This window comes from Vipera berus (genome assembly GCF_964194415.1).
Source record: "Vipera berus genome assembly, chromosome: 7".
NCBI lineage: Eukaryota > Metazoa > Chordata > Lepidosauria > Squamata > Viperidae > Vipera > Vipera berus.
Genome location: NC_138209.1, coordinates 58,077,225 through 58,101,465, shown reverse-complemented (window position 1 = coordinate 58,101,465; position 24,241 = coordinate 58,077,225). Strand labels below are relative to the sequence as shown.

Below are 24,241 nucleotides of genomic sequence, written 5' to 3'. Positions count from 1 at the left end.
TTTCCAGTGTTGGAGCATTCAACACTGCTTCTGGAGGCAGGTTGTTCCACTGATTAATTGTTCTGACTGTCAGGAAATTTCTCCTTAGTTCTAGGTTGCTTCTCTCTTTGGTTAGTTTCCATCTGTTGCTTCTTGTCCTGCCTTCAGGTGCTTTGGAGAATAACTTGATTCCTTCTTCTTTGTGGCAACCCCTGAGATATTGGAACACTGCTATCATGTCACCCCTAGTTCTTCTTTTCATTAAGCTATACAGTCCTCTAATCATCTTTATTGCTCTTCTCTGTACTCTTTCTAGAGTCTCAATATCTTTTTTACATTGTGGTGACCAAAACTGGATGCAATATTCCAAGTGTGGCCTTACCAAGGCATTGTAAAGTGGTATTAGCACTTCACGTGATCTTGATTCTATCCCTCTGTTAATGTAGCCTAGCACTATGTTGGCTTTTTTGGCAACTGCAGCACACTGCTGGCTCATATTTAAGTGATTGTCCACTAGGACTTTGAGATCCCTCTCACAGTTGCTACTATTGAGCAACGTACCACCTATATTGTATCTGTGCATTTGGTTTTTCTTACCTAAATGTAGAACCTTACTTTTTTCACCATTGAATTTCATTTTGTTAGATAGTACCCAATGTTCAAGTCTGTCAAGATCCTTCTGGATCTTAAGCCTATCTTCTGGAGTGTTGGCTATTCCTGCCAGCTTGGTGTCTGCAAATTTGATGAATTCCCCATCTATCCCCTCATCCAAATCATTGATGAAGATGTTGAAGAGCACTGGGCCCAGAACAGAGCCCTGGGGCACCCCATTACATACTTCCCTCCATGTAGATGCAGTTGCATTGAGGACCACACCACATGAGTACAGCCAGTCAGTCAGCTACGAATCCATCTGGTGGTGATGCTGTCTAACCCACATTTTTCTATCTTATCAAGTAGTAGGTTGTGATCTACTTTATCAAATGCCTTACTGAGGTCCAAGTAAATTATATCCATAGCATTCCTCTGGTCCACTAATTTTGTCACTTGGTCAAAGAATGCAATAAGATTTATCTGGCATAATCTGTTTTTGACAAACCCATGTTGGCTTTTGATAATGACTTTGTTTGCCTCTAAGTGTTTGCTGATTCGTTGTTTGATTATCTTTTCCAGAATCTTCCCAGGTATTGAGGTCAGGCTGATAGGTCTGTAGTTTCCTGGATCCATTTTTTCCCCTTTTTTGAAGTTGGGAACGACATCAGCTCTTTTCCAGTCCTCTGGTAATTCTCCAGTGCTCCAGGATCTTTGAAAAATATAGTTCAGTGGTTCTGAGATCATATCTGCCAGTTCCTTCAGAACCTTGGGGTGTAGTCCATCTGGTCCTGGTGATTTGAACTCATCTGGGGTGGACAAGTGCTCACCATTTTCTTGCCTACCTTAACTTGTGTTTCTAATCTGTTTTTTACGGTACTGTTTTTGATACCGTATTTTCCGGCATATAAGACGACCCGGCATATAAGACGACCCCCTACTTTTAAGAAGTTTTTCAAGGTTTTTTGTCTTATATGCCGGAAAATACTTACATGCCCTGCCCTCCCTGTCTGTCGCAGAGGAGGCGAAGGCCCGACTGGCCCCGCCGGCCCTCCCGCTGCTCCCGCGCTTCTGCCGGCCCCCGAGGCGCAGCGTTTCCCGGGCGGCAGGCAGCGCCGGAGGGCAGCCGCCACCCCGCCACGGCCGGCGCCCCTCCTGCTTCCCCCCCAGGCCTTGAACTTCTCCCATTGGGCGCAGGGCGGGGCAGCTCCGCCCGCAGCCTCTTTTTCATGTGCCGCTTCCCTCTCACCGTCGGCCGAGGCGCACTCGGCCCGGGCTCCCGGTCCCTCTTCCCGGCCGGCTTCCCGCCCTGCCCCTCATTGAGCTGGACTGGGCGTGCAGCCTCTCGGTGTGGCTGCTTTTCCTGGGCAGCCTGGCGGTGCGGCTCCTGCGCTCGGACCTGTTGCTGAGCCGGCGGCTGCTGCTGCGCGTGGGGCTGCTGGCTGTCCTGCAGGCGCTGGGCCGTCCTGCCGCTGCCCCTCAGCGCCGCGCTCACGGCGGCTGCCTGCTGGCTCGTCTCGGCCAGCACCGCCCGGCGGAAGCGCAGTGTCGGACAGGAGCAGGACTTCCCTGCCGGCTCCCGTCCGACGCTCTTCCCTCTTGAGGCAGCAGCTGCCTCAAGAGGGAAGAGCGTCGGACGGGAGCCGGTAGGGAAGTCCTGCGTGCGCGCGCGTGTGCAGGACTTCCCTGCCGGCTCCCGTCCGACGCTCTTCCCTCTTGAGGCAGCATCCCCGAGGACTCCTTAGGAGCTGGGGAGCGATGCTGCCTCAAGAGGGAAGAGCGTCGGGCGGGAGCCGGCAGGGCAGTCCTGCACACGCGCGCACTCCCCAGCTGCTAAGGAGCAGCCGGGGAGTGCGCGCGTGCACAGGACTGCCCTGCCGGCTCCCGCCAGACGCCACCCACTGATTTTCCGGCGTATAAGACGACTGGGCGTATAAGACGACCCCCCAACTTTTGAGGTGATTTTCATGGGTTAAAAAGTTGTCTTATACGCCAGAAAATACGGTAGGTTGGACTGTTTTTTCCCTTTGTGTAAAGACGGATGCAAAAAATGAGTTAAATATTTCTGCTTTCTCCCTGTTGCTTGTCACCTTCTTGCCACTTTCTCCCACTAATGGATCAATCATTTCCTTAACTTTTTCTTCTTCTTTACATGTTGAACGAAGCTTTTTTTTGTTATTTTTTACTTTTGTCGCAAGCCTTAATTTAATTTGAGCCTTAGCTTTCCTCTCTTCATCTTTGCAGGCTTGGGCTGATATTCTGCTGATATTCTGCCTTAATTAAGTCCCCCTCTTTCCATTTTTTATGCTTGTCCTTTTTGTCTTTCAATTAATCAGAGAGTTCTTTATGCAGCCAGGCTGGTTTCTTTTGAGAGCTGTTATTTTTCTTCTTTGTTGGTATTGTGCTGACTGGGCTTTTATAATCTCATTTTTCAAAATTTCCCAAGCTTCTTGAGTTGTTTTCCCCTTGAGGATTCTCATCCATGGAATCCTTCCCAAGCTTTCTCTAAGCTTATTGAAATTAGTTCTCTTCAAGACTCTCGTTTGATTGTATTCTATTGCTTGTGCTTGAATAAGGTTGAATTCCAATATTGTATGATCACTCCCTCCCAAGGTTCCTGTGGCTTCAACACCTTCTATCATTTCATCTCTGTTAGTGAGAATTAGGTCCAATATGGCTGATCCCCTAGTTCCCTTCTCTACTTTTTGGCAGACAAAGTTGTTTGCTAGGTTTGTCAGGAATCTGTTTGATTTTCCACTTGGTGCAGAGTTTGTTTCCCACTTGATGTCAGGGTAATTGAAGTCCCCGTTACTATTGTGAGGTGCTTCCTACAAACCTTAGTTAGCTGATTAGCAAAAAGTTCATGTATTTCCTCTGTTTGGTTGGGTGGCCTATAGTATACACCTATGGCAATGCCATTTTTCTCCCTTTTATATTGACCCAAATGCATTTGAGATGGTTTCCATCATTGTTGTACTCTATTTCTGTGGAGATGTAGTTATTTCTTATATAGAGAGCAGCTCCATTTCCTCTTTTATTTGGTCTGTTTCTTTTAAATAATTTAAATCCCACTAGCTGTGTGTTCCATTTGTGTGTTTCATCTCACCAACTTTCTGTAATGGCAACAATATCGTATCTGCCCTCATTTACCTGAATTTCTGGTTCGCCCTGTTTATTGCTCATACTCTGTGCATTGGTATATAGACATTTGAGTCCTTTAGGACTGACCCTGTGTTTACTTTCTACATAATCTGTGTGGCACCTGAGTTCCCCTATTTTCTTTCCACCTGTTTGATTAGTGCACTTGGTGTGGCACTCACTATTAAGAGCTTGATTTTGTTTGACAGGTAGGTTGATATTCTTGTCTACACACACCTTTATGTTACATGCACTGATAACCCTATAATATTTAGATTGCTGCGGACAGGAATGTTCTGTATCAATTAACTCACTCTCCCCATTGTTCAGTTTAAATATTTCTCCAGAAAATCTGTGAATTTATTGCCGAGTAACTCAGTCCTTTTCTTTGATGGATGCAAGCCGTTTCTTTTATACACTTTTTCATTGTACCAGCTGCAGAGATCATGACTAATATAACCAAAGCCTTCCCCTTTACACCACTCCTTTAGCTACTTATTGAATACTACTGTACTCTGGCCTTTTCCATTTTGTTCCTTATACACTGGTAAAACATCTGAAAAAGTAAGCCTACAGCCTATCCTGCTAAGTTCCTGCCCCAAGCTCTGGAAAACATTCTGCAGTATTCTGTTCTGTTCAGTTATGACTCTGCTTCAAAACAAGCAGCAATGAGCAAATGCTAAATTCCTTAAAGTTTGAGAGCTTTTAGCATTGTACATAATAACAACTAAAGCACTGTAAAGTAGATTCAGTCAGTGCATTTTTAATTTTTATCTGAATAAGTTTTACTTTTTAATTTTATTTGTCTACTGTGAACATAATACATTTTATAAAACATAAAGTACTTTTGCATCTCTGGTGAGCCCCCAAAATAAGTATTGTATCTATTTCAGTTTTTCTCAAATTTATGTTTCGTTCCTTGAAGTTTCACAACAACTTTGAAAATTGTATATCTGTATTCAAAACCAAGACTAGAAATTGCTACAGAAAGCCAAATAGATATTTTGTAGGAAAATATGCTGGATGCAGTGCCCATCAGTTACAGATAGGGCTAAGATGTTTATCTCAGATTACTACCTATTCAAGAGACCAGGCTTTCCCAACCTGATGTTCTCCACTTATAGAGAATACAAATCCCAGAATTCCTTTGTAGTCACTGGGAATGATAATTCCTACATATTTGGGAAGTACTTAGTTGAGCAAGTCTGATATACAGTAAGTTACATGAACTAGATAAATCGTGTCCCAGAGAGTAAAGTTTTGTTTTACATATTGTAATTCACTATCATGAGACTGTTAAAAATCATTAATGGGGAACCATTATATTTAATGTGTTCCTCTTCTCCCCTCTCTCTTGCCTTGGTTAAAATGTATTCTGAAGAATACTTAAGAAAAGTTTGCATACTATGAGTAGTTGATTTGTCTTACTAAAGATATTATAGTTGGTAATTGTTTCCAAAAGATCTGCTCAAAATTTTTGATAGCTATTTTTATGTTTCTTCCACTTGACTTCTGCCCATATTTTAGACTTGTAAATAGCTATTCAAAGCTTAATTCTTTTCCTTAGTTTTATTTTGACCACCACAGTTGCAGACTTCTGAATGGTTTCATTCATTCTTCTTAGATGCCAAAGTAACTAATACTTGACTGTCTCCCATCCTTTTGTTCCAGAATCATCCTGTATTATAATTCACTAAAACAATAAAGCAAATAGAGAACAAAACAAACAAAAAGCAAAATAATATACCTAAATAGAATGTTAATGTAAAAAACAATTAATGAATACTAGTTAATAATTATAGGAGACAATTTGTCTAGTCAAGGCACCAAGCTGAAAACCAACAGTCTCAGTTCTAGTCCCACTTTAGAAACAAAAACAGTTGGATGATTTTGGGCCAGTCTCTCTCAGCTCTAGGAAGAAAGCCAAGGCAAACTGATTCCAAAAGTCTTGCCAAAAAAACTTGCAATTATTTGTCCAGCAAATCAGTAGTAGAAGTAGTAGCGTCATGGTTCCGACAGATGATACTCTTCAAAGAACTTCGAGGCATTGTTTACCTTAAAGAATCTTTATTCAAGTTGCATGGCATCGGCACATACATGGTCGAAGCCAAAATCTGAATTCTCCTCCCCTAAACACATAGTATCAAAGCACAATTCCCTCCTCTAATTAACAGTCATAAATCACATTCTCCAATTAGTTTGAAATGCAGACCTTCCCTCCAGTTCTCCAACCGCCATTTCTTATCAACTTTTATTTCAAACAACCTTGAAAAAAACACTGTACTATGATGTTGTTATGTCCAACTAAGTCCCATACACATTCTTCCTCCCCCCCCCCCAGTATTCTCTAATTCTAACTCTAAAAGTAACACACAAGTTAAGGGGAAATTGTGTGTATCTTCATATATTGTCAGAGCAAGAACATCCGATGTTAGCAGTGTTGACAAGTAACTGTAATAGTGTTAAGCATCTCTGTCAACCTTCCAGGTAAATCAGACAGGAAGCACGAGCAGTTGTGCTAATTATACTTTATCACAAGACTATATTAACAAATTTTGCAAGTCTGAAAGTACAAATCTCTTGCCATCTCTTTACAGCCTGATCAATTTAGGACATCTTTCCTGAGTTTCTTTCTTTGTCATTAGCAACTATGGGCTCCTTCCTCCCCATTCTTGTCTGATGGTTTCCTAGGGTAGCATCTCTTTCCTGCTTCCCTCAAGGTCATTCTCATATACTGTTACATCATCTGTATCTTCCTCCTAGTGCCTTCCTCTGTGAAGATGCCTGAAAATATGGAACCACGGTTTCTTGAGGATGAAGGTTTCTACATTGGAGAATGTCCTGTTGTGTCATTGTCCAACCAGAACATCATGGAGAATAGGATTCTCAAGCAGGAACAGGTATGGTCCCTCATGCAGATGCTATTTGCTATAATAATTAATCTTCCTTAAATGGTTCAGTTGCCGATGTAGCAAGGGAGCTATTTTTAATAATTTCTTCATCAGATTGTACAATTTAAGGAAGTTGGAAATATATATGAAACAAACTATTTGGCAGATTGAGAACAAAAGAGTTGCAACCCTTGGGTAAAAGCTAATATAAAGTAAATGAAGCATGAGTCTAGGTCGATTCGTGGTGGCCAGGTTGGCGTAGATGGGTGGGTGTGACCGGGTGGATATAACTGGGTTGACATGGCTGGGTTGTGTGGCCAAGTGGGCATAGCGCTGCTGACTTGGTGCTGCCAAGTGAGTGTGGCTGAATGGTGTGGCTGAGTGAGTGGGACCAGATGGGTGCAGATGAGTGGGTGTGGCTGGGTTAACGCAGAACATGTCGCACTGGCTACCTGGATGTGGGGACAACTTGCCACCCCACCAGCTCCTTGCCTCCCCGAACTGCTGGCAGCAAAACACGTGCATACACACACATGCATGCAGAAACTCCATTCCATGTTTGGGGACTTTTATCCGCATTCATGTTAGGAAGCTGCCAATCACTCCCAAGTTTGGGGAGAAGAACCTCTTCTTTTGTCATGCTGTGCAGGCATGCACACACAGAAACACAGAAATACCATTCTGCGTTTGGGGACTTTTATCAGTATCTGTGCTAGGAAGCTGCCAGTTGCACCCAGGCTTGGGGAGAAGAACCTCTCCTTTGGTGTGCTGGGTGCTCACGGATGGCACACACAGATACCCCATTTTGAGTTTAGTGACTTTTATCTGCATCCATGATGGGAAGCTGCCAGTTGCACCTGGGCTTGAAGAGAAGGACCTCATTTTTGGTGTGCTGTGCACACATGCACACACACACACACACACACACTGTTCTGAGCTTGGGGATTTTTATAAACTGTTTTCCTTCCCCACCTTGATTAACAGTACCTCCTTGTTCCATTCCACTGAAGCACTGTAAGTGATAGGGCTGAATGCTAGAGTCACTTCTGTATAGCTCAGCAGAATGGAAATGTGATCAGAGAGACAAATGCCAATTTCTATCCTTTAATGACTTTTTAAATTAGTCATTCTATCCCTACATTGAAAGTATTGAAGGTATTGGGGTGAGCTTAATAGCAAGGAGTTGGCTATTATGACGTTGGAGCCTTGAAAACTTTGGGAAGGGGAAAGATCCTTCAGAATCTGAGCCTCTCCCATCTCAGCCCATCCCAATCCATCCTCTGCAGTCACTTCCTTCTTTGGCTGTTTGCCAAGCTGGGATTTTTTCTCTTTTGACAGAAGAGTAGATACCTAAAGTGAAATGTCTGACTTCAGGAAAATTCCAAGAATTCTGGGGCATAGAAATAAAGCTTAAATACTGTATATCTTGGGTTTGACTATTCTCAAGTTTGGGGTTCATATATAAAGTTTTCAGAATTACTGCCATTACTTTAGTGTTCCCAAAACCTTTGAAATTAGTGGGACCATTGGGATTTTAAGAGCATGTTCTTAGGGACCTCAAAAAATGGTTGCCAGCATGGGCTAGCAGGTCACAAAATGGCTGCTGGGACATTCATGAACATCAGCTTACTAGAAGGCAGCCTCTTTCTGTCATTCTCTATGCCACCTTTGTCTTTCATCTAGACCAGCTGATACATTTCTGACTCAAAAACTAGAATCCAGCCACCTTCTATTTTTAGTTTTTAAGAAGACCAATTGGAAAGTCTGACATATTCCTGGATATGGAGGTTATGCTATCTTTTTTTTTAAAGAAAAATCATTTTACTTACAATATTTGCATACTACTCTTTGTTTAAGAAACATCATAAGAAACATGCATAACAATAATCAATAAAACAAAAATAGCAATGTTGTCATGGTTCCGATAGATGAAATCCATCAAAAGAACTTTGAGGCAAAATTCTTCCTTAAAGAACATTTATTCGGGATACAAAGTATCGGCACTATATAGTTGAACCCAAAAACTAAATTCCTTTCCCCCTGATACAAAGTAACAAAGTACAATTCTCACCCCCAATAAACTGTCATAAAACACATTCCCCAATTAGCTTCAAGCGCGGGCTTTCTCCTCAGCCCACCAAAATGTTATCAGCTCGTCCTTGAGTTCCCACAGCAGCGTTATTATTATGGCTAACTGAGCTTACATCCCAACCTCCACCCACTGCACCTGAATTCTAAAAGTAAAGAAAAGCATGTTAAAGGAGAAGAGAAAATGTCTGCATTTTCATCAGTTGTCAGAGCAAGAACATCCAATGTTAGCAGCGTTGACGTCCGCCCCCCCCTTACAAAAAGGACAAATCATGCAATTCAAATAAAATAATAGGTTAGGGGTTGCCCCTTGGTTTGTTAGGGTGTTTCTCATAGAATTTACTAATGAGCCTGTCGGCTTTTACATCGCTGGATTTCACCCATGTGGCTTCAGACAATGGATATCCTTTCCAGTGCACCAAGTACTGTAACTTTCTTTTAAAACTCTAGAATCAAGAATATGCTTCACTTGAGTTTAGTCCAGAATTTTTCCTATTGGGCATAATAAAAGAGAAATACCCCAAAGAAGAGTTGTATCTGATGATTCATATTATTACGGCAGCAAGAATGTCATTTGCCCAGAATTGGAAAAGGAGTGAAATTCCGGTAGAAAACGAAGTAATAAGGAAAACCTGGGAATGCACAGAAATGGACAAATTAACTTTGGAAATTAAGAATAAAGATCAATCAGGCTACTATAAAATTTGGAATAAATTTTATTTCTGGCGGGAACAAAAGGAAGGTCTCCATTAGAATTTATAGATTGGTTGATTGCTCTAAGTATTGTATTATTATATATAACTGATATGTATTTTAAGTGTATCTTATGTTTATATATACATATATGCAAATTTTAAAAATAATGTAGACAAGAAGGTATGTCAGTCCGTTTGCACCATGTCCAATGTTTTAAATAATAAATTCAATAAAAAATTTTTTAAAAAGAATATGCTTCACTTCATAATGAGTCTGTCCAGCTACTACGAGAGGCCCAGGTTCCTTCTTAGGGGAAGGTCGTAAGGTAGAACCCCGAAAAGGTTTCAGTAGACTACAATGGAACTCAGGGTGGACTTTTGTTCTGTACCAGCCTGCTACCGGCCCTGCAGAAAAGGCAGGGACAACCCCTTTACAAACGGCAAGAGGCTGGAATTACGCCTGCCAAATTTATAGCTACAAAAACAAACAAGACACGAACCAAGAAACAGGAGCTTTAAGAAACACGAACTATCCAAGCGGTTGCCTTCAGCAAACCAGCAAACATTCCCCTTATATAGAGTTCAGGGCGTGGCTTCTCTCTGCCTCCTTCCGAGAAGCCCCATTGCCTTCCTCTGTTTACTCCTACTTGACTGCCTCCTGCGTCGGGCGTCCTTGAACAGGGCCAGCTGTGGGGCATCTTCATCCACGCTGTCAGGCTCACACAGCTGGGTCTGCGTCGTGACCAGGTGGGAGGGGCCTGGCTGAGGGCTCTCATCAGCAAGAACTTCAACCCCCTCAGCAAGGTCTTCAACACCCCCTCCTCCTCCTCTGAGTCGTCCGACCCAACTGCCGAACCCACAGGCTGACCCTGAATCACAACAACTTTCTCTAGGAATCTGGGAAGCTTTAATTCTACCATGACTGGGTTAATGATTCTTACTATGGGGAAGGGACCCAGGAACTTCGGTCCTAATTTCTTACTAGACAATTTAAGTTGTAAATATTTTGTGGATAAATAAACTTTTTCCCCAACTTGGAATGATCTTTGGGGAGCCCTCTTTTTATCTGCTTGCTTTTTATACATCTCAGAAGCCTTTTTCAGAGCGATTTTCATGGTTTTCCATACCCCCTCCCACCCCCTCACCCACTGGTCAAGCATTTGGGAAGTGGAAGGTCCCTGAGGATATTCGGGTATTGGGTTGAACTCTTTTCCTGTGGGAATTTTAAAAGACATAAAACCGGTGCTGCTGTGGACAGAGTTATTGTAAGCCACCTCTGTGAAAGGGAGGAGGTCAGTCCAGTTCATTTACTGATAGTCCACATAGAATCTGAGATACTGCTGCACCATTGAGTTCGCTGATTCAGCCGACCCATTTGTAGGCGGGTGAAAAGCCGACAGTCCTTGTGATGAGCCAATTAAATTGAGAAAACCCCTCCAGAACCTGGCCGTAAACTGCACCCCCCTTTCAGGTAATTCCACTATAAAATCCATAGCAATTTCCTCCCATGGTTGGGAAGGGTCCGCCACCGGTTGTAATAGTCTGGGGGGGAGTGTTTCCCGGAATTCTTTTCATGGTGGCACACACAGCACAGCTCTTGACATAGTTCTCTACCACCAAAATTGCCGATGAACCAGATGCAGTGTTTTTAAATATCCAAAGTGTCCAGCTTGTTTCACATCATGACCGTGCTGGAGAGCATTGAGGCGGGGGGTTTCAGGCAAATACAGCTTCCCCCCTTTGTAAGCCAAACCATCCCTGCACATCAAGGATGTTTGGTTTTCCTTGAACCATTGATCGTTGAGGAGTTCCTGTTTTAATTTCCTTGCACCAGGGTCATTGGGGTTTGGGACTTTCGAAAATGGGGCTCTTCATGGCATTAGTTGAGAATCAGCTTGCGGTGTAGATATAATTGCTTCATTAACCTTTTCATGCTGGCTTTCGTATTAATCTGGATAAAGCATCAGCTAAAAGATCCCCCCCCCTGGTATGCACATCAGGATGAAGGTAAATCAGTTTAAGTATTGCACCCACCATATTTGTTTTGGGGACAGCTTGCAGTGGGTTTTCAGTGCCTCTAGTTTTTTGTGATCAGTCCATACCTCGAAAAGCACCTTGCTCCCTTCTATATAGTGTCGCCAGTTTAATAGAGCCCTTCTCCCACACTGCCCACCTTCTCTCACAATTGGTGAACTTTTTTGAGGTGTAGGCACAGGGCTATAGGACTCCATCATGGTTCTTTTGCAATAGTACAGCTCCCATGGCATGTCGCTGGTATCGGCTTGAATCACAAAGGGTTTCCCTAGACAAGGATGCTTTAGGACTGGTTCGACCGCAAATAGTCTTTTTCAAATTCTCAAAAGCAGTTTGACAGTTCATAGTCCATGCTAGCGGCTGGCCCAGTTGTGGCTCCCCCCCTTTGTCTGTTTTCAATAAATCCGTGAGGGGTAAAGCAAAGGAGGGGATGAATTTGTTGGTAAAAGTTGGTGAATCCCAGAAAGCTCTGAAGCTGTTTACGAGTCTGGGGGTTGCCATTTGATTACAGCTTTCACTTTAGCAGGGTGCATTTCAATGCCCTCACTGGAAATTCTGTAGCCAAGGTAATCTAGTTGGGTCTGATGGAACTCACACTTGGATAGTTTAACATATAATTTGGCATTCAACAACTTCTTTAACACTTCTTGCACTAGTTTTACATGGTCAGCCATATTCGTGTTGTATATCAGGATATCATCAAGATACACCAAAACTCCTTTGTAAAAATGGTCATGTAGTATCTGGTTGATCAGCTGCATGAAGACAGCTGGAGCCCCAAATAGTCCAAACGGCATGACTTTAAATTGATAGTTCCCCATGGGACAGTTAAAAACAAATTTGCATTCATCTCCTTCTCTTATTCTTATTTGGTAATATGCCTCTCTTAGGTCCAGCTTAGTGAAGACACACCCCTTCACCAGGTGTGTTAGTAAGTCCTTCAGGAAGGGTAGGGGGTATTTGTTCTCTACCCTCACAGTGTTTAACCCTTTATAGTCTACGCAGAGACGAAATGACTCGTCTTTTTTCTCTTTAAATAACACTGGAGCTCCCACCTGAGATTTGGCCCATTCAATAAATCCTCTTGCTAGGTTCTTGTTCACATACTGTTGCAGTTCCTCCATTTTGAGGGGGGTCATGCTGTACATTCTTGGCTGTGGGAGTTTAGCTCCCAGTAACAGTTCAATGTTGCAATCGTTGGGCTGATGGGGAGGTAGGGTGTCACATTCTCACTAAGCACCTACGCTAGATCCTGGTATTCGCTGGGGATGAGTGGTTCACCTGGTTGAGACAGGGTGGCTATCTTTGCCAACTTGGTGGATGGCCTAAACTCTCCAGTAACGTCAGCTGAATTAAGGGGGGGCTTGGGCCCGATGGGTAATCTCACAGTCCTCATCCCCTTTCCCCACAAGATAAACAGTTTCCATTTAGAAACCGTTAGCTAGGGGGCTTCCGGGTGGCAAGGCTCCGTTGACGGCAGCCATTTCGGCTGCCAGCCCCGCTGTCTCCGTAGAGCCGCCAAAAACAGCGACGATCAGCTGTTTGGCGGCTCGGAAGCCCGCTCCTCGGGAGAAGAGGAGGGGGTGAGCGCCCAGGCAGGGGTAGAGCTCCCTCAGACCGCCAGAGTTGAAACTCTGGTGGTTGAAGCGTTGAGCGCCCCCGAAGCCTGAGTTTGCTCCGGACTCCAGGACGCCTCTGCTCCAAGGCTTTGGAGCAGAGCAGGATGCTGCAACCATCCCTGCCAGCGAGAGTGAACTTTGGATTAAATGGATGCAGGCAGAGCGGTGCAGACTTCTGTCAGAGCAAGTATTTTAACTTTAACTCAGTAAACTTTCTTGAGACTTTTAAAAGTGAAAGTGTGCAACAGATTTAAGTGGGTGAAAATGGCTGCCAAATCAACTAAAGTTCCTAGAAGCACGGCGGCTTCGCCAATTCAGCAATCTTCATTACAGGCTTTAATGCCCCCACCTTTGGCGCCCGCACCCACACCAGCTTTAACAATAAAAGATTTGCAGGATGTTTTGCAAGAGGCTTTGAAAAAGCAGTCCTAGCAATTAACCCAGCAATTAGCTGAGCTCATTGAGGAGAAGAATACAGAAGTGAGGGCAGACATCTTATTAGCATTTCAAGGAATGGCTGTTTGTATTGAATGTCTGGATGAGAGAATGGAAGAAATTTGTCAAAATAATATGAAATTGGATGCCAAAATGACGGATGCTGAAATGGTGATGGAAAAGATGGACAACGATTTATTATTGGTTCAGCATAGAGAGATGGAGTTTGCTGTGAGAATGAGAGGGTTGAAGGAAGATTCTAAGGAAAATTTGAAAAAAGTAGTCTCAGAAGCCCTTGAACAGGTTTTGGGGTGCTCAGCAGAAGAGATCATGGTGGATATACACAAAATATTTCGCGTTAATTCCTGGATTGCAAGACAGGAAGCTACCTAGAGATGTGGTGGTGTACTTTACAAAGAGAGCAATCAGAAATGAGGTTATTCAAGCCTTTTATAATAATAAATTTCCAGTTGCAGAGCAAGAAGTTTTAATTTTAAAAGAGATCCCTCCCAAGAATTTTGAGGAGAAGGAAAGAATTTGCTTTCTTGGCAGAAGAATTAAGAAGACGGGACATCCAGTTCAGATGGGAGATCCCAGTAGGTATGTTGGTGTTGTATGCAGGCACGAGATATCGTCTTCTCACAGTTTTACAGGCACATGATTTCTATGCCAATATTTTAAAAGCAGGCCCCATACTACTTTTGGAATCCAAAAGGAAGAATGGGGAAGGACAGCGTCAACCACAAAGTGAGAGTTTGCAAGGTGATGAAGGAGCTACGCAGTTGAAAGATGGAGAATTCCAGAAAGTTACTGGAGTGGATCAGATTTCACTACCAACGGAGGAGGTCAGAGACCAAAGAATGACACGCGCTGCAGCCAGACGAATGAGACAAGAGCAAGATCAGCAGAGAGCTATGATTGAATCGCAAAAACTTACTTATAGTGAAGCAGTGGGAGGAGCGAGGCCAAAGAGAGTGCAGGTGATTTTGGAAGAGGTGCTCCAAAAGCTTCAGGTCGCAAAAGATGGCGACAAAGCTTCTAACCTGGAATGTTAATGGTTTGAATTCACCACATAAGAGAAAGAAAGTATTTCACTATCTAAAGCAATTTAAAAACAATGTTATTTGTTTGCAGGAAACACATATTCGAGCGGCTGATCAAAAATACTTGGTAAACTCTAGGTTGGGCACACAGTTTATTGCTTCTGCGCCTGACAAGAAAAATGGAGTGGTTATTTATGTTAAGAATACTTTTACAGCGAGTTTAATTGAAGCAGATAAACAAGGAAGATATGTTATTATTGAATTATTAATAGAAGGCAAGAAAACGGTTTTGGTTGGATTATATGCACCAAATCAACAGCAAGGAGACTTTTACAATTTATTACACAGCAAGATTAGTCAATGGGATTATAAATCTTGTATTTTTATGGGAGATTGGAATGGCGTTTTGGATGTACAAATGGATAAGGGAGGGTTTTTTAAAAGCACGCCGAGTCATGCCAAACTGCCTAAATCTTTTTTTGAGATGAAGGATGACTTGGAATTGAGAGATGTATGGAGAGAAAGGAACTTACAAGAAAAAGACTTTACTTTTTTCTCCAACAGGCATCAATCTTTTTCCAGGATTGACTCTATATTAATAACCAATGATTTTTTTTCTAGGATTAAGAAGATCAAGATTTGTCCAAGAACTATATCTGATCATAGTCCAGTGTGGTTGGAGATAGAAAAGATAATGGAGGTAGACGGTATTGGTGTTTAAATGAAAATTTGTTTAGATACCAGGAAAATGTGGAAGAGTGTAAGAAACAGATGAAGGAATTTTTTAAAATTAATATGTATAAAGGTACTTCTATTGAGATGGTCTGGGATGCAAGTAAAGCCTATATGAGAGGTGTATTAATATATTTGAACAATAAACATAGACGTAAATTGGAATTTAAGAGGAAAGAATTAGAGGATGAAATTAAGGAAAAAGAAAAGGGTTTAATTCTGAATCCATCTGATGGGAAGATTAAAGAGGTAATTACTTTATTAAGGGGCCAGTTTGATATGTTGATGGCAGATCAAGTGGCAACTAACTTACGGTATGCTAGACATAATACTTTCTGTAATGCTAACAAACCGGGTAGGTGGTTAGCGTATCTGCTAAGGAAGAAGCAGAGAGCTTGTAATATAGACAGAATAGAACAAAAGGGTAAAGTAGTGTATCAGCAGGATCTTATTAAAAAGACTTGTTGATTTTTATTCTAAGCTGTATGCTAGAGATAAGATTAGAAATGTAGATATAGATGGATATTTGATAAATGCTAACATTCCTGTCCTTACGCAAGAATAAAAAGAAGGGATGAATCAATTGATAACGGATGAAGAATTTTTTTCTAGCAATTAAACAATTAAAAGTGGGTAAAGCACCGGGAACAGACGGTTTGACTGCCGTTTATTATAAAAACTTCCAGTTAGAAATGGTGGAACCTCTAAGAGAATTGTTTAAGACAATTCAATTGGGAGGAGTAGTGCCCCCATCATGGAAAACGGCCATTATTTCGCTGATCCCGAAGGAAGATCAGGATGCTACCCAAGCCAAGAATTATAGACCAATATCGCTTTTAAATACTGACTATAAGATATTTGCAAAAATTTTAGCCAATAGATTAATGAAGGTAATGCAACAAGTGATTCATAGTGACCAAACTGGATTTATAAGTGGTAGACAGATGAAGAATAATGTGAGGCATATTGTGGACCTATTGGAATTTTTGGAAAGAAATAACCAGATCCCAGCAGTGCTGATCTTTTTGGATGCGGAAAAAGCTTTTGACCAATTGGACTGGCAATTTTTAATGAAGGTATTAGAGAAAATGGAATTTGGGGAAAAATTTCTACAACCTATTAGGGCAATATATTAGAAACAAACAGCTCGTATAATAGTAAATAACAGTTTGACAGAATCTTGCAATATTGAAAAGGGTACAAGACAGGGGTGTCCGCTGTCACCTTTGCTGTTTGTTTTAACATTGGAAATATTACTGATTAAAATACGAGATTCAGATAAAATTAAAGGAATTCAAATAAGGGATCAGGATTACAGACTGAGGGCGTTTGCGGACGATCTGGTTATTACAGTAACTCAGCCGGATTACTCAGTTGTAGAACTGATGGAGATAATAATGTCATATGGGAAAGTCTCTGGATTTAAGATAAACATACAAAAAACTAAACTATTGTCTAAGAATATGACTGTATCACAAAAGGTTGCTTTAGAAGAGCTAACAGGATTTGAAATAGTTAAGAGGATTAAATATTTGGGGATCTATCTGTCAGCCTCTAATGTAAAGTTATATAAAAATAATTATGAACTCTTATGGGGGAAAATACAAAAAGAATTAGACAGTTGGAAAAAATTACAATTGTCTTTACTGGGAAGAATTGCAGCAGTGAAGATGAATGTTTTGCCAAAATTTTTGTTTCTGTTTCAAATGATACCTATACTTAAAAAGGACTTAAATTTGGAGGAATGGCAAAAAGGGATTAATAAATTTGTCTGAGCGGGGAAAAAGCCACGAGTTAAATTTAAAATAATGCAAGATACGCGTGAAAGAGGTGGTCTTAGAATGCCTAATTTTAAATTATATTATGAGGCTGCTGCTTTGTCATCGATAAGTGATTGGTTTAATTTAACTCAAGGGAGATTATTAAATCTTGAGGGTCATGATTTGTTATTTGGATGGCATGCATATTTATTGTATGATAAGAAGGTGGATAATGTGTTTAAGATACATATTTTAAGGTATGCTCTGTTGCGAGTTTGGAAAAAGTATAGACATAAGTTAAATTATAAGATACCACTTTGGGCAATACCTAAACATGCAATAGAAAATATAAATGTGGGATTTAAACATGATGAGATTACATATAAGGAAATTTTAAGTTTAGAAAGGAATGTATGGCAAATAAAGCCATATAATATCTTAAAAGAAGAAAAGATTGTACAAACCTGGTTTCAGTATGGGCAATTACAGGCAAGATGGAAAGAGGATCAGAAAGTTGGTTTTTCGATGACTGATGAAAATTTGGTAAAACAAATTAGAGATCAAGGTCAAGCACATATTAAAAGGATATATAATGCATTGATAGAAATTGACTCAGAAACGGAACTTGTTAAAGATTGCATGATAAAGTGGGCCCAGAATTTTCAAGAAGTTATAACAATGGATACTTGGGAAAAGATCTGGGTTAGAAATGTGAAATTTACACAGGCCCAAAACTTAAGAGAGAATTTTTATAAAATGTTTTATAGGTGGCATCTAGACCCTAAAAAATTAGCAAGTATGTATCTGAACTGCCAGCCTAAATGTTGGAGGTGTGGTTGTGAGGATGCAACGTATTTTCATATATGGTGGACTTGTAAAAAGGTTAAAGCTTTTTGGATTACAATTTGGTGGAATATGCAAAAGATATTTAAGAAAAGGATAAAGTTTTCTCCGCAATTGTTTTTATTGGGTATTATTACAGATACTACTGTTATAGATACAAAGTTGATGTTGAATTTAATTACGGCAGCGAGACTTTTAGTAGCTCAATATTGGAAGAAGGAAGAACTGCCGACTATAGAAGAGTGGACTTTGAAAGTTTCTAACTTGGCGGAAATGGCAAAGATTTCAGCATATTTGAAAGATCAATCGCAACAGAGATACATTGTGGAATGGAGAAGATGGATTGAATATATTCAGAATAAATATGGGACTAAAAAGTATCATTTAGCATTTGAATAAGTAGCGGATTTTTATGACATATAATTAGTAGTTATTTTATTAATATTTTGACTATGGAGAGTTAAAGTGTGATAGAATTTAATGTTTTATTATTGTTGTTAGCATATTTTAGATTGTGCTTGTTTGTATTATTATACCCTGTATTCAGCTTTGGGAAGTCGGGGAGGGGGGAGGGGAGGGGAGGGTTGGGGGGGTTGGGGAGAGGGGAGGGGGAGGAGGGGGCTTTTTGTATTCAAAAATGTATTGTAAAACTTTTCAATAAAAAGAAACCGTTAGCTAGCCCTAGAATCACTGCCTCAGTCATCTTTGGAGCCACCATGAAGCGAATGAACTCCCAATGTTCACCTATTTCTAAGCGTACTGGCTCTGTCAATTTTGTGACCAAAGTTCTTCCCATTAAGGAGCCATCGGCTTGCTCAAATCTCACGGGTTTGGAGAGCAATCTTGCTTGTATACACAATTTAAGGGCAAGAGGCAAGCTAATAACACACCAGGAGCACCCCAAGTCCACTAGCACTTTCAAATCTATTCGTGCACCCGTCTTGGCAACTATGAGTTTGGCTGTGAGAGAAAAAGGTGGTACAAGATGGCAGACCTTATGAAATTCTCGTAAGTATTCCAAAGCAGGTCTGCCATCTTGTTTTGTCTTATGTATTTGTTTCTATGGGGCTATGGATGTGTTTCTATGGGGCTATGGATGTGTCCTTGAACCTGGTTGTTAATCCAAGGAGGAAGAGATGGAGGTTCCCTAACTCAGGTACTTGCTTGTTGTATAAATTGTTTAGCCATTCAGATACCTCCCCTTCTAAATTGGCTGCGACCACATCAACCATACCAGCTGGATTTGGGTAGAAATTGGCATTGCTATTCATGTGAGAACTTACTTGATTGAGGAAGAAGTTCAGCTTCTCTGGGTCACCGTCAAACGTTGCTCTAAGGGGTAGTGCCATCATAGGTTGCTGCACATTCAAGGGCTGTTGCCACGCCAACTGCTGCTGCACATTCAACAGCTGCTGACCTAGTGGCAGCGGCTGTGGCATCCCCAGTTGCTGCACGCCTCCAGCGGTCCTGGTGCTGTTGCTGCAGCATCCTCAGTTGCTGCAGGATCCCCAGCAGTTGCTGCAGATTCAGGGGCTGGTACCAGCCCCACTTCTGTGGTGTTCCCACCGGTAGCTGTCCTCCCAGCAGTGGTGGCAGGGGCCCCAATGGCTGCGGCACTCTCACCTGTTGCTGCCCGGCCAACAGATCGCGCAGCTGTTGCATTATATCATGTTGAACGCTAATATCTGAGTCTTCCCCTTCTGTAGGCTTTGGGCTTCAGTGGTGCCGACGGTGAAGTTCTGGGCTGTGTGACTAATGGTAGTGATGGTCAGGGCTTTCACAGTACCTGTGGCGATCAGGGATTCTAGAGGAGCGACGACGTCTCAGGCCTCCATGTTCAGAGTGGCAGCCGGGGCTGTCCCTCCTTGCAGGGCTGGGGCTTCTTTTCGGCATAGACTGGGTTCTGCTCTGCCGATCATCGTGATCACTTGCATGGGAAGAGTGAAAAGGTTGTTCTGCACTCTTCATCTCTAGTCCCTCTAACCTCTCCATCAACTTCTTCACCAATTGGCTACGTGCTGTGGACAGGTACTTCCACTCTCCGGAGTCCTCAGTATTCAATTTCCTGATTCTCCAATGGCCTGGGGAATGCGATTCTTGAGACGTTCCCTCTTGCAAGTCAACTTCGGTCACTTTTGAAGAACTTGCTTTCGGCAGGGTCATCTTAAGTGGTTTGGAGTCTCCACTGGGCAGGGCCCACTCCGATGACCAGATCAGCTCCCACATTTTGGGTCTTGCCCCCAGCTGTAAGGCCTGATTCCCTCTCCACTGGTGCGCTGGCTTGCTCTCCCTCCGCTGAGGCTGCAGCCATGGCCAGGGTGCTAAATCCAGGCACTCCTTCCTTCTCCATGTTGAGATCTTCCGAGTCTTTATCAGTCTATCCCTCGATTTAGGGACGGTGACTGGAGCTCAGGACCCCAAGGCAGTCAAGGTAGAAAATGTTAGTTTTGGGGTTAATGTCATGGTTCCGATAGATGAAACCCATCAAAAGAACTTTGAGGCAAAATTCTTCCTTAAAGAACATTTATTTGGGATACAAAGTATCGGCACTACATAGTTGAACCCAAAAACTAAATTCCCTTCCCCCTGATGCAAAGTAACAAAGTACAATTCCCACCCCCAAAAAACTGTCATAAAATAGTTCTCCTCAGCTTCTCAGCCCGCCAAACCACTATCAGTTTGTCCTTGAGTTCCCACGGCAGTGTTATTATTATGGCTAACTGAGCTTACATCCCAACCCACCCACCCCCGCTGGACCTGAATTCTAAAAGTAAAGAAAAACATGTTAAAGGAGAAGAGAAAATGGCTGCATTTTCATCAGTTGTCAGAGCATGAACATCTGACGTTGACAAACGTATCTGAAAGTAATAGAAACACTAAAACTAGTACCTGTTTAGAAACTAATCATAATAGTAGCTGATTTACATTCCCATTACATGAAAAATAATAAAAGGAGATTTTAAAAAAATCAGGTAAGACTGGAACCAAGGCTTAATTTCCCATTGATTGTTAGCTTTTATTTTCTGGTATAGTTTTAACAGGATACTTCTGGTAAAATTAAAATGTTTTTATGTCCTCTTTTTTGCAGGGGAAAAAGTGGTTTGGAGATGATGGTCAAATTTTAGCATTGACCAATCCTGTTAAACAATCCCTTACAAGGCCTCCATTGTTTCTTACAAAGGGAGACCAAGAGATGGACCTTGTGATCGTTTATAAAAAGGTAAGTTGGTTATTGTATGTTGTTAGATGTCTTGGTGCAGAATGGCTGAATACAGATCACTGCCCAATTCAGTGTTTTTCAACTTTGGGAAATTTAAGATGTGTGGATTTCAACTCCCAGAATTCCCCAGCCAGCATCAGCTAGATCATAGACCAGGGTCTGCATTACCTACAAGAAGGGCTTTTGGCAGGGGATGGGCTGCACTCACAAGAACTGGAAAGAACGTATTCGGAAAATGATTTGCTGAACTTACAAAAAGGGTGTCATGGTTCTGACAGACAGAGATGAATAAAGCAGAACTTCAATTCTTGCAAATTCCTCAAAGAACATGTTTATTAGTTACAAAGTATCAAGAGTAAAACCAAATCTGAATACACAAGTAATAATTTCCCAATAAAAAGTTAAATGTCCCACCCAAAAAACTATGCAAACAACTACATTCCCCAGTATGATTATTTGGCGGGCTTTTTATGCAACGCCCAGTCCCTAGTCTCAGGAGCAGCCAATGACCTTGGTTCCCAAGGGACAAAAGATTATTTTGATGAAAGAAGCACCTGGGCAACCCTCCTCCCTCCATTCTATGTGGCAAGCTAGAATGAGAAGGAAAATGGCTGCAGCCATGCTCATTTGTAGAGTTGACAGTTGGCCCTTCTCAAAAAGAAAGAATCTCCTGTAGGAGAAGCAAAAAGTAGGTTAAGTATTTCCTTGAGGCTTGTGAGGATATTTATTGTAAAAAATTTATGAATCTGTGCACTTTCACATTGGTAGATTTCACCCATGTAGCTTTTGACAGGGGATAGCCTTTCCACTGAATGAGGTATTGTAACTTGTACAACCTAGAATCAAGAATTCATTTTATTTCATAATGTGTCTCCCCCTCTACCACTACTGGACCCGGCGGCTTCTTTGAAATAGGTCTTAAAAAGGATTCAGACACAGGTTTCAATAGACTACAATGAAACACAATGAACTTTCCCCAACAATCAATGGAAGTTTCAATTCCAGTGTAACAGGATTTATGATCTTGGTGATGGGAAAAGTACCAAGGAACTTTGGCCCCAATTTTCTGCTGGGTAACTTTAATGTTAAATATTTTGCTGAAATATAAACTAATTGCCCAACATGAAAAGGTTTTTGAGGGGAGCGTTGTTTAACTGCTTGCTCCTTGTAAACCTTGGTAGCTTTGGCCAATGCTTTCTTCACATTCACCGAAACCCCGTGAAAAGATGTCACCCATTGATCCAAAGTCTGGGAAGTAGGAGGCTCCAATGGGTATTCAGGCATAGGCACAAAATCTTGACCCATTACTATTTTAAATGGGGTGAGACCAGTGCTACTGTGCACAGTATTGTTGTAGGCTATCTCTGCAAAAGGCAAGAGATCAGCCCAATTAGTCTGCTGATAATTAACATAACATCTGAGGTACTGTTCCACCATTGCATTAGCTTTTTCAGCTACTTCATTTGTACTTGGATGAAAAACTGACAAAAGCCCCTGAGTCGACCTAATCAGTTTAGCAGTAAACTGGCCCCCCTTGTCAGAAATAATCAGCTTTGGGGCTCCATGGAGCCGATAAATATGTTTCAAAAACAGCTTGGTCAGCTTCTGGGCAGAGGGATGTCCTGAGCAAGTGATGAAATGCACTTGTTTGGAAAATAAATCAATCACAATCCATATTACAGTGTTTCCCTTGCTCTCAGGCAACCACTATAAAATCCATGGCTATTTTCTCCCAAGGCTGGGAATGATCAGCAACTTGTTGCAGCAATCCTGCGGGTTTTCCAGGATGTCTCTTCATGGCAACACAGGTGGCCCAACTCTTAACATAACTCTCAATGTCTTTTTTCATTCCTGGCCACTAGAATTGCCTTCACACCAGATGCAATGTTTTCAAAAAATCCAAAGTGACCCACTTGCTTAGCATCATGACTCCACTGAAGTGCTTGGAGTCTGAGGCCATGTGGGAGGTATAAATTAGAGCCCCAACCAGGCTCGTCCCCCCCTTAGGGTTAAAAGAGATTTGTTGTCTTTGAACCAGGTGTCAGTCTCTAATTTTTCCTTTAGTTCCCTCAGTAAGTGATCATCAGGATGGACAGGTGGTCTCTGTGTTTGTGATCTGGTTATTTAAGAAGCGGATTGTGGCAGAGAAATAATGGAGTTAATTACTTACTTTTGGTGGCTCTTGAACTGAGGTATTATAGATAAGGCGTTAGCCAAAAAAATCTTACCCCCTGGAAAACATTTTAAGATGAAATTAAAATGGTTGAAGTACTGAGCCCACTGAACTTGCTTCAGTGATAATTTGCGTGGGGTTTTCAGAGCCTCCAAATTCTTATGATTGCTCCACATCTCAAAAGGTATTTTTCCCCCTTCGAAGAAATGACACCATTTTAGCAATACCCACCAAACTGCAAAAGTCTCTTTCTCCCGAACAACCCACCTCTTCTCAGTGTCAGTTAATTTTCGGGAAGTGTAAGCGCAGGGTCGTAATTCCCCCGTGGTTTTTTTTTAGAGAACAGTACCCATGTCCATGTTACTCGCATCGGCTTGAATGATGAATTGCTGTTCAGGGTCAGGGTGCTTAAGAACCGGTTCAGCTGCAAAGAGTCTCTTTAGTTTCTCAAATGCAGCTTGGCATTCTAATGACCACTACAATGGCTGACAAGGTTGGAGCTTTCCCCCCTCTTTTCCCGTTTTGAGTAAATCAGTGATTGGCATGGCTATCTTTGCGAAAGAGGGAATAAATTGATGCTAAAAGTTGGCAAAACCCAGAAAGCTTTGAAGCTACTTACAGGTGTGTGAGGGTTGCTATTCTAGTATCGCTTTTACTTTGGCGGGGTCCATTTCTATCCCCTCATTTGAAATCTGATATGCCAAATGAAGACGTGTCTGGTGAAATTCATACTTTGACAGCTTTGCATACAGTTTGGCTTGTAACAGTCTCTTTAGCACCTCATGGACCAATTTGATGTGCTTTTCCATCGATGGAAGGATGTCATCAAGATAAACTAATCCCCCCTTGTATAAATCATCATGTAGCATTTGATTTATCAATTCCATGAGTATAGCTGGGAGCCCCTGCAGCCCAAAATGCATGACCTTAAATTGGAAACTTCCCAAAGGGCAATTGAAGGCAGTTTTCCACTCATCCCCCTCCTTAATCTGGATTCAGT

General features: G+C 41.9%; 1 protein-coding gene across 2 annotated transcripts in view; it reads left to right on the top strand.

Annotated features, from left to right (window-relative positions):
- The window catches only part of CC2D2A (coiled-coil and C2 domain containing 2A), a 258,232-nt gene that overhangs the window by 79,764 nt on the left and 154,227 nt on the right, over positions 1–24,241 (top strand). For both annotated transcript variants that reach the window (XM_081332397.1, XM_081332396.1), the window contains exons 7-8: positions 6,472–6,608; positions 20,937–21,068. In XM_081332397.1, the coding sequence (XP_081188523.1) occupies positions 6,472–6,608; positions 20,937–21,068 (269 nt within the window). The remainder of the gene's footprint in view (positions 1–6,471; positions 6,609–20,936; positions 21,069–24,241) is intronic.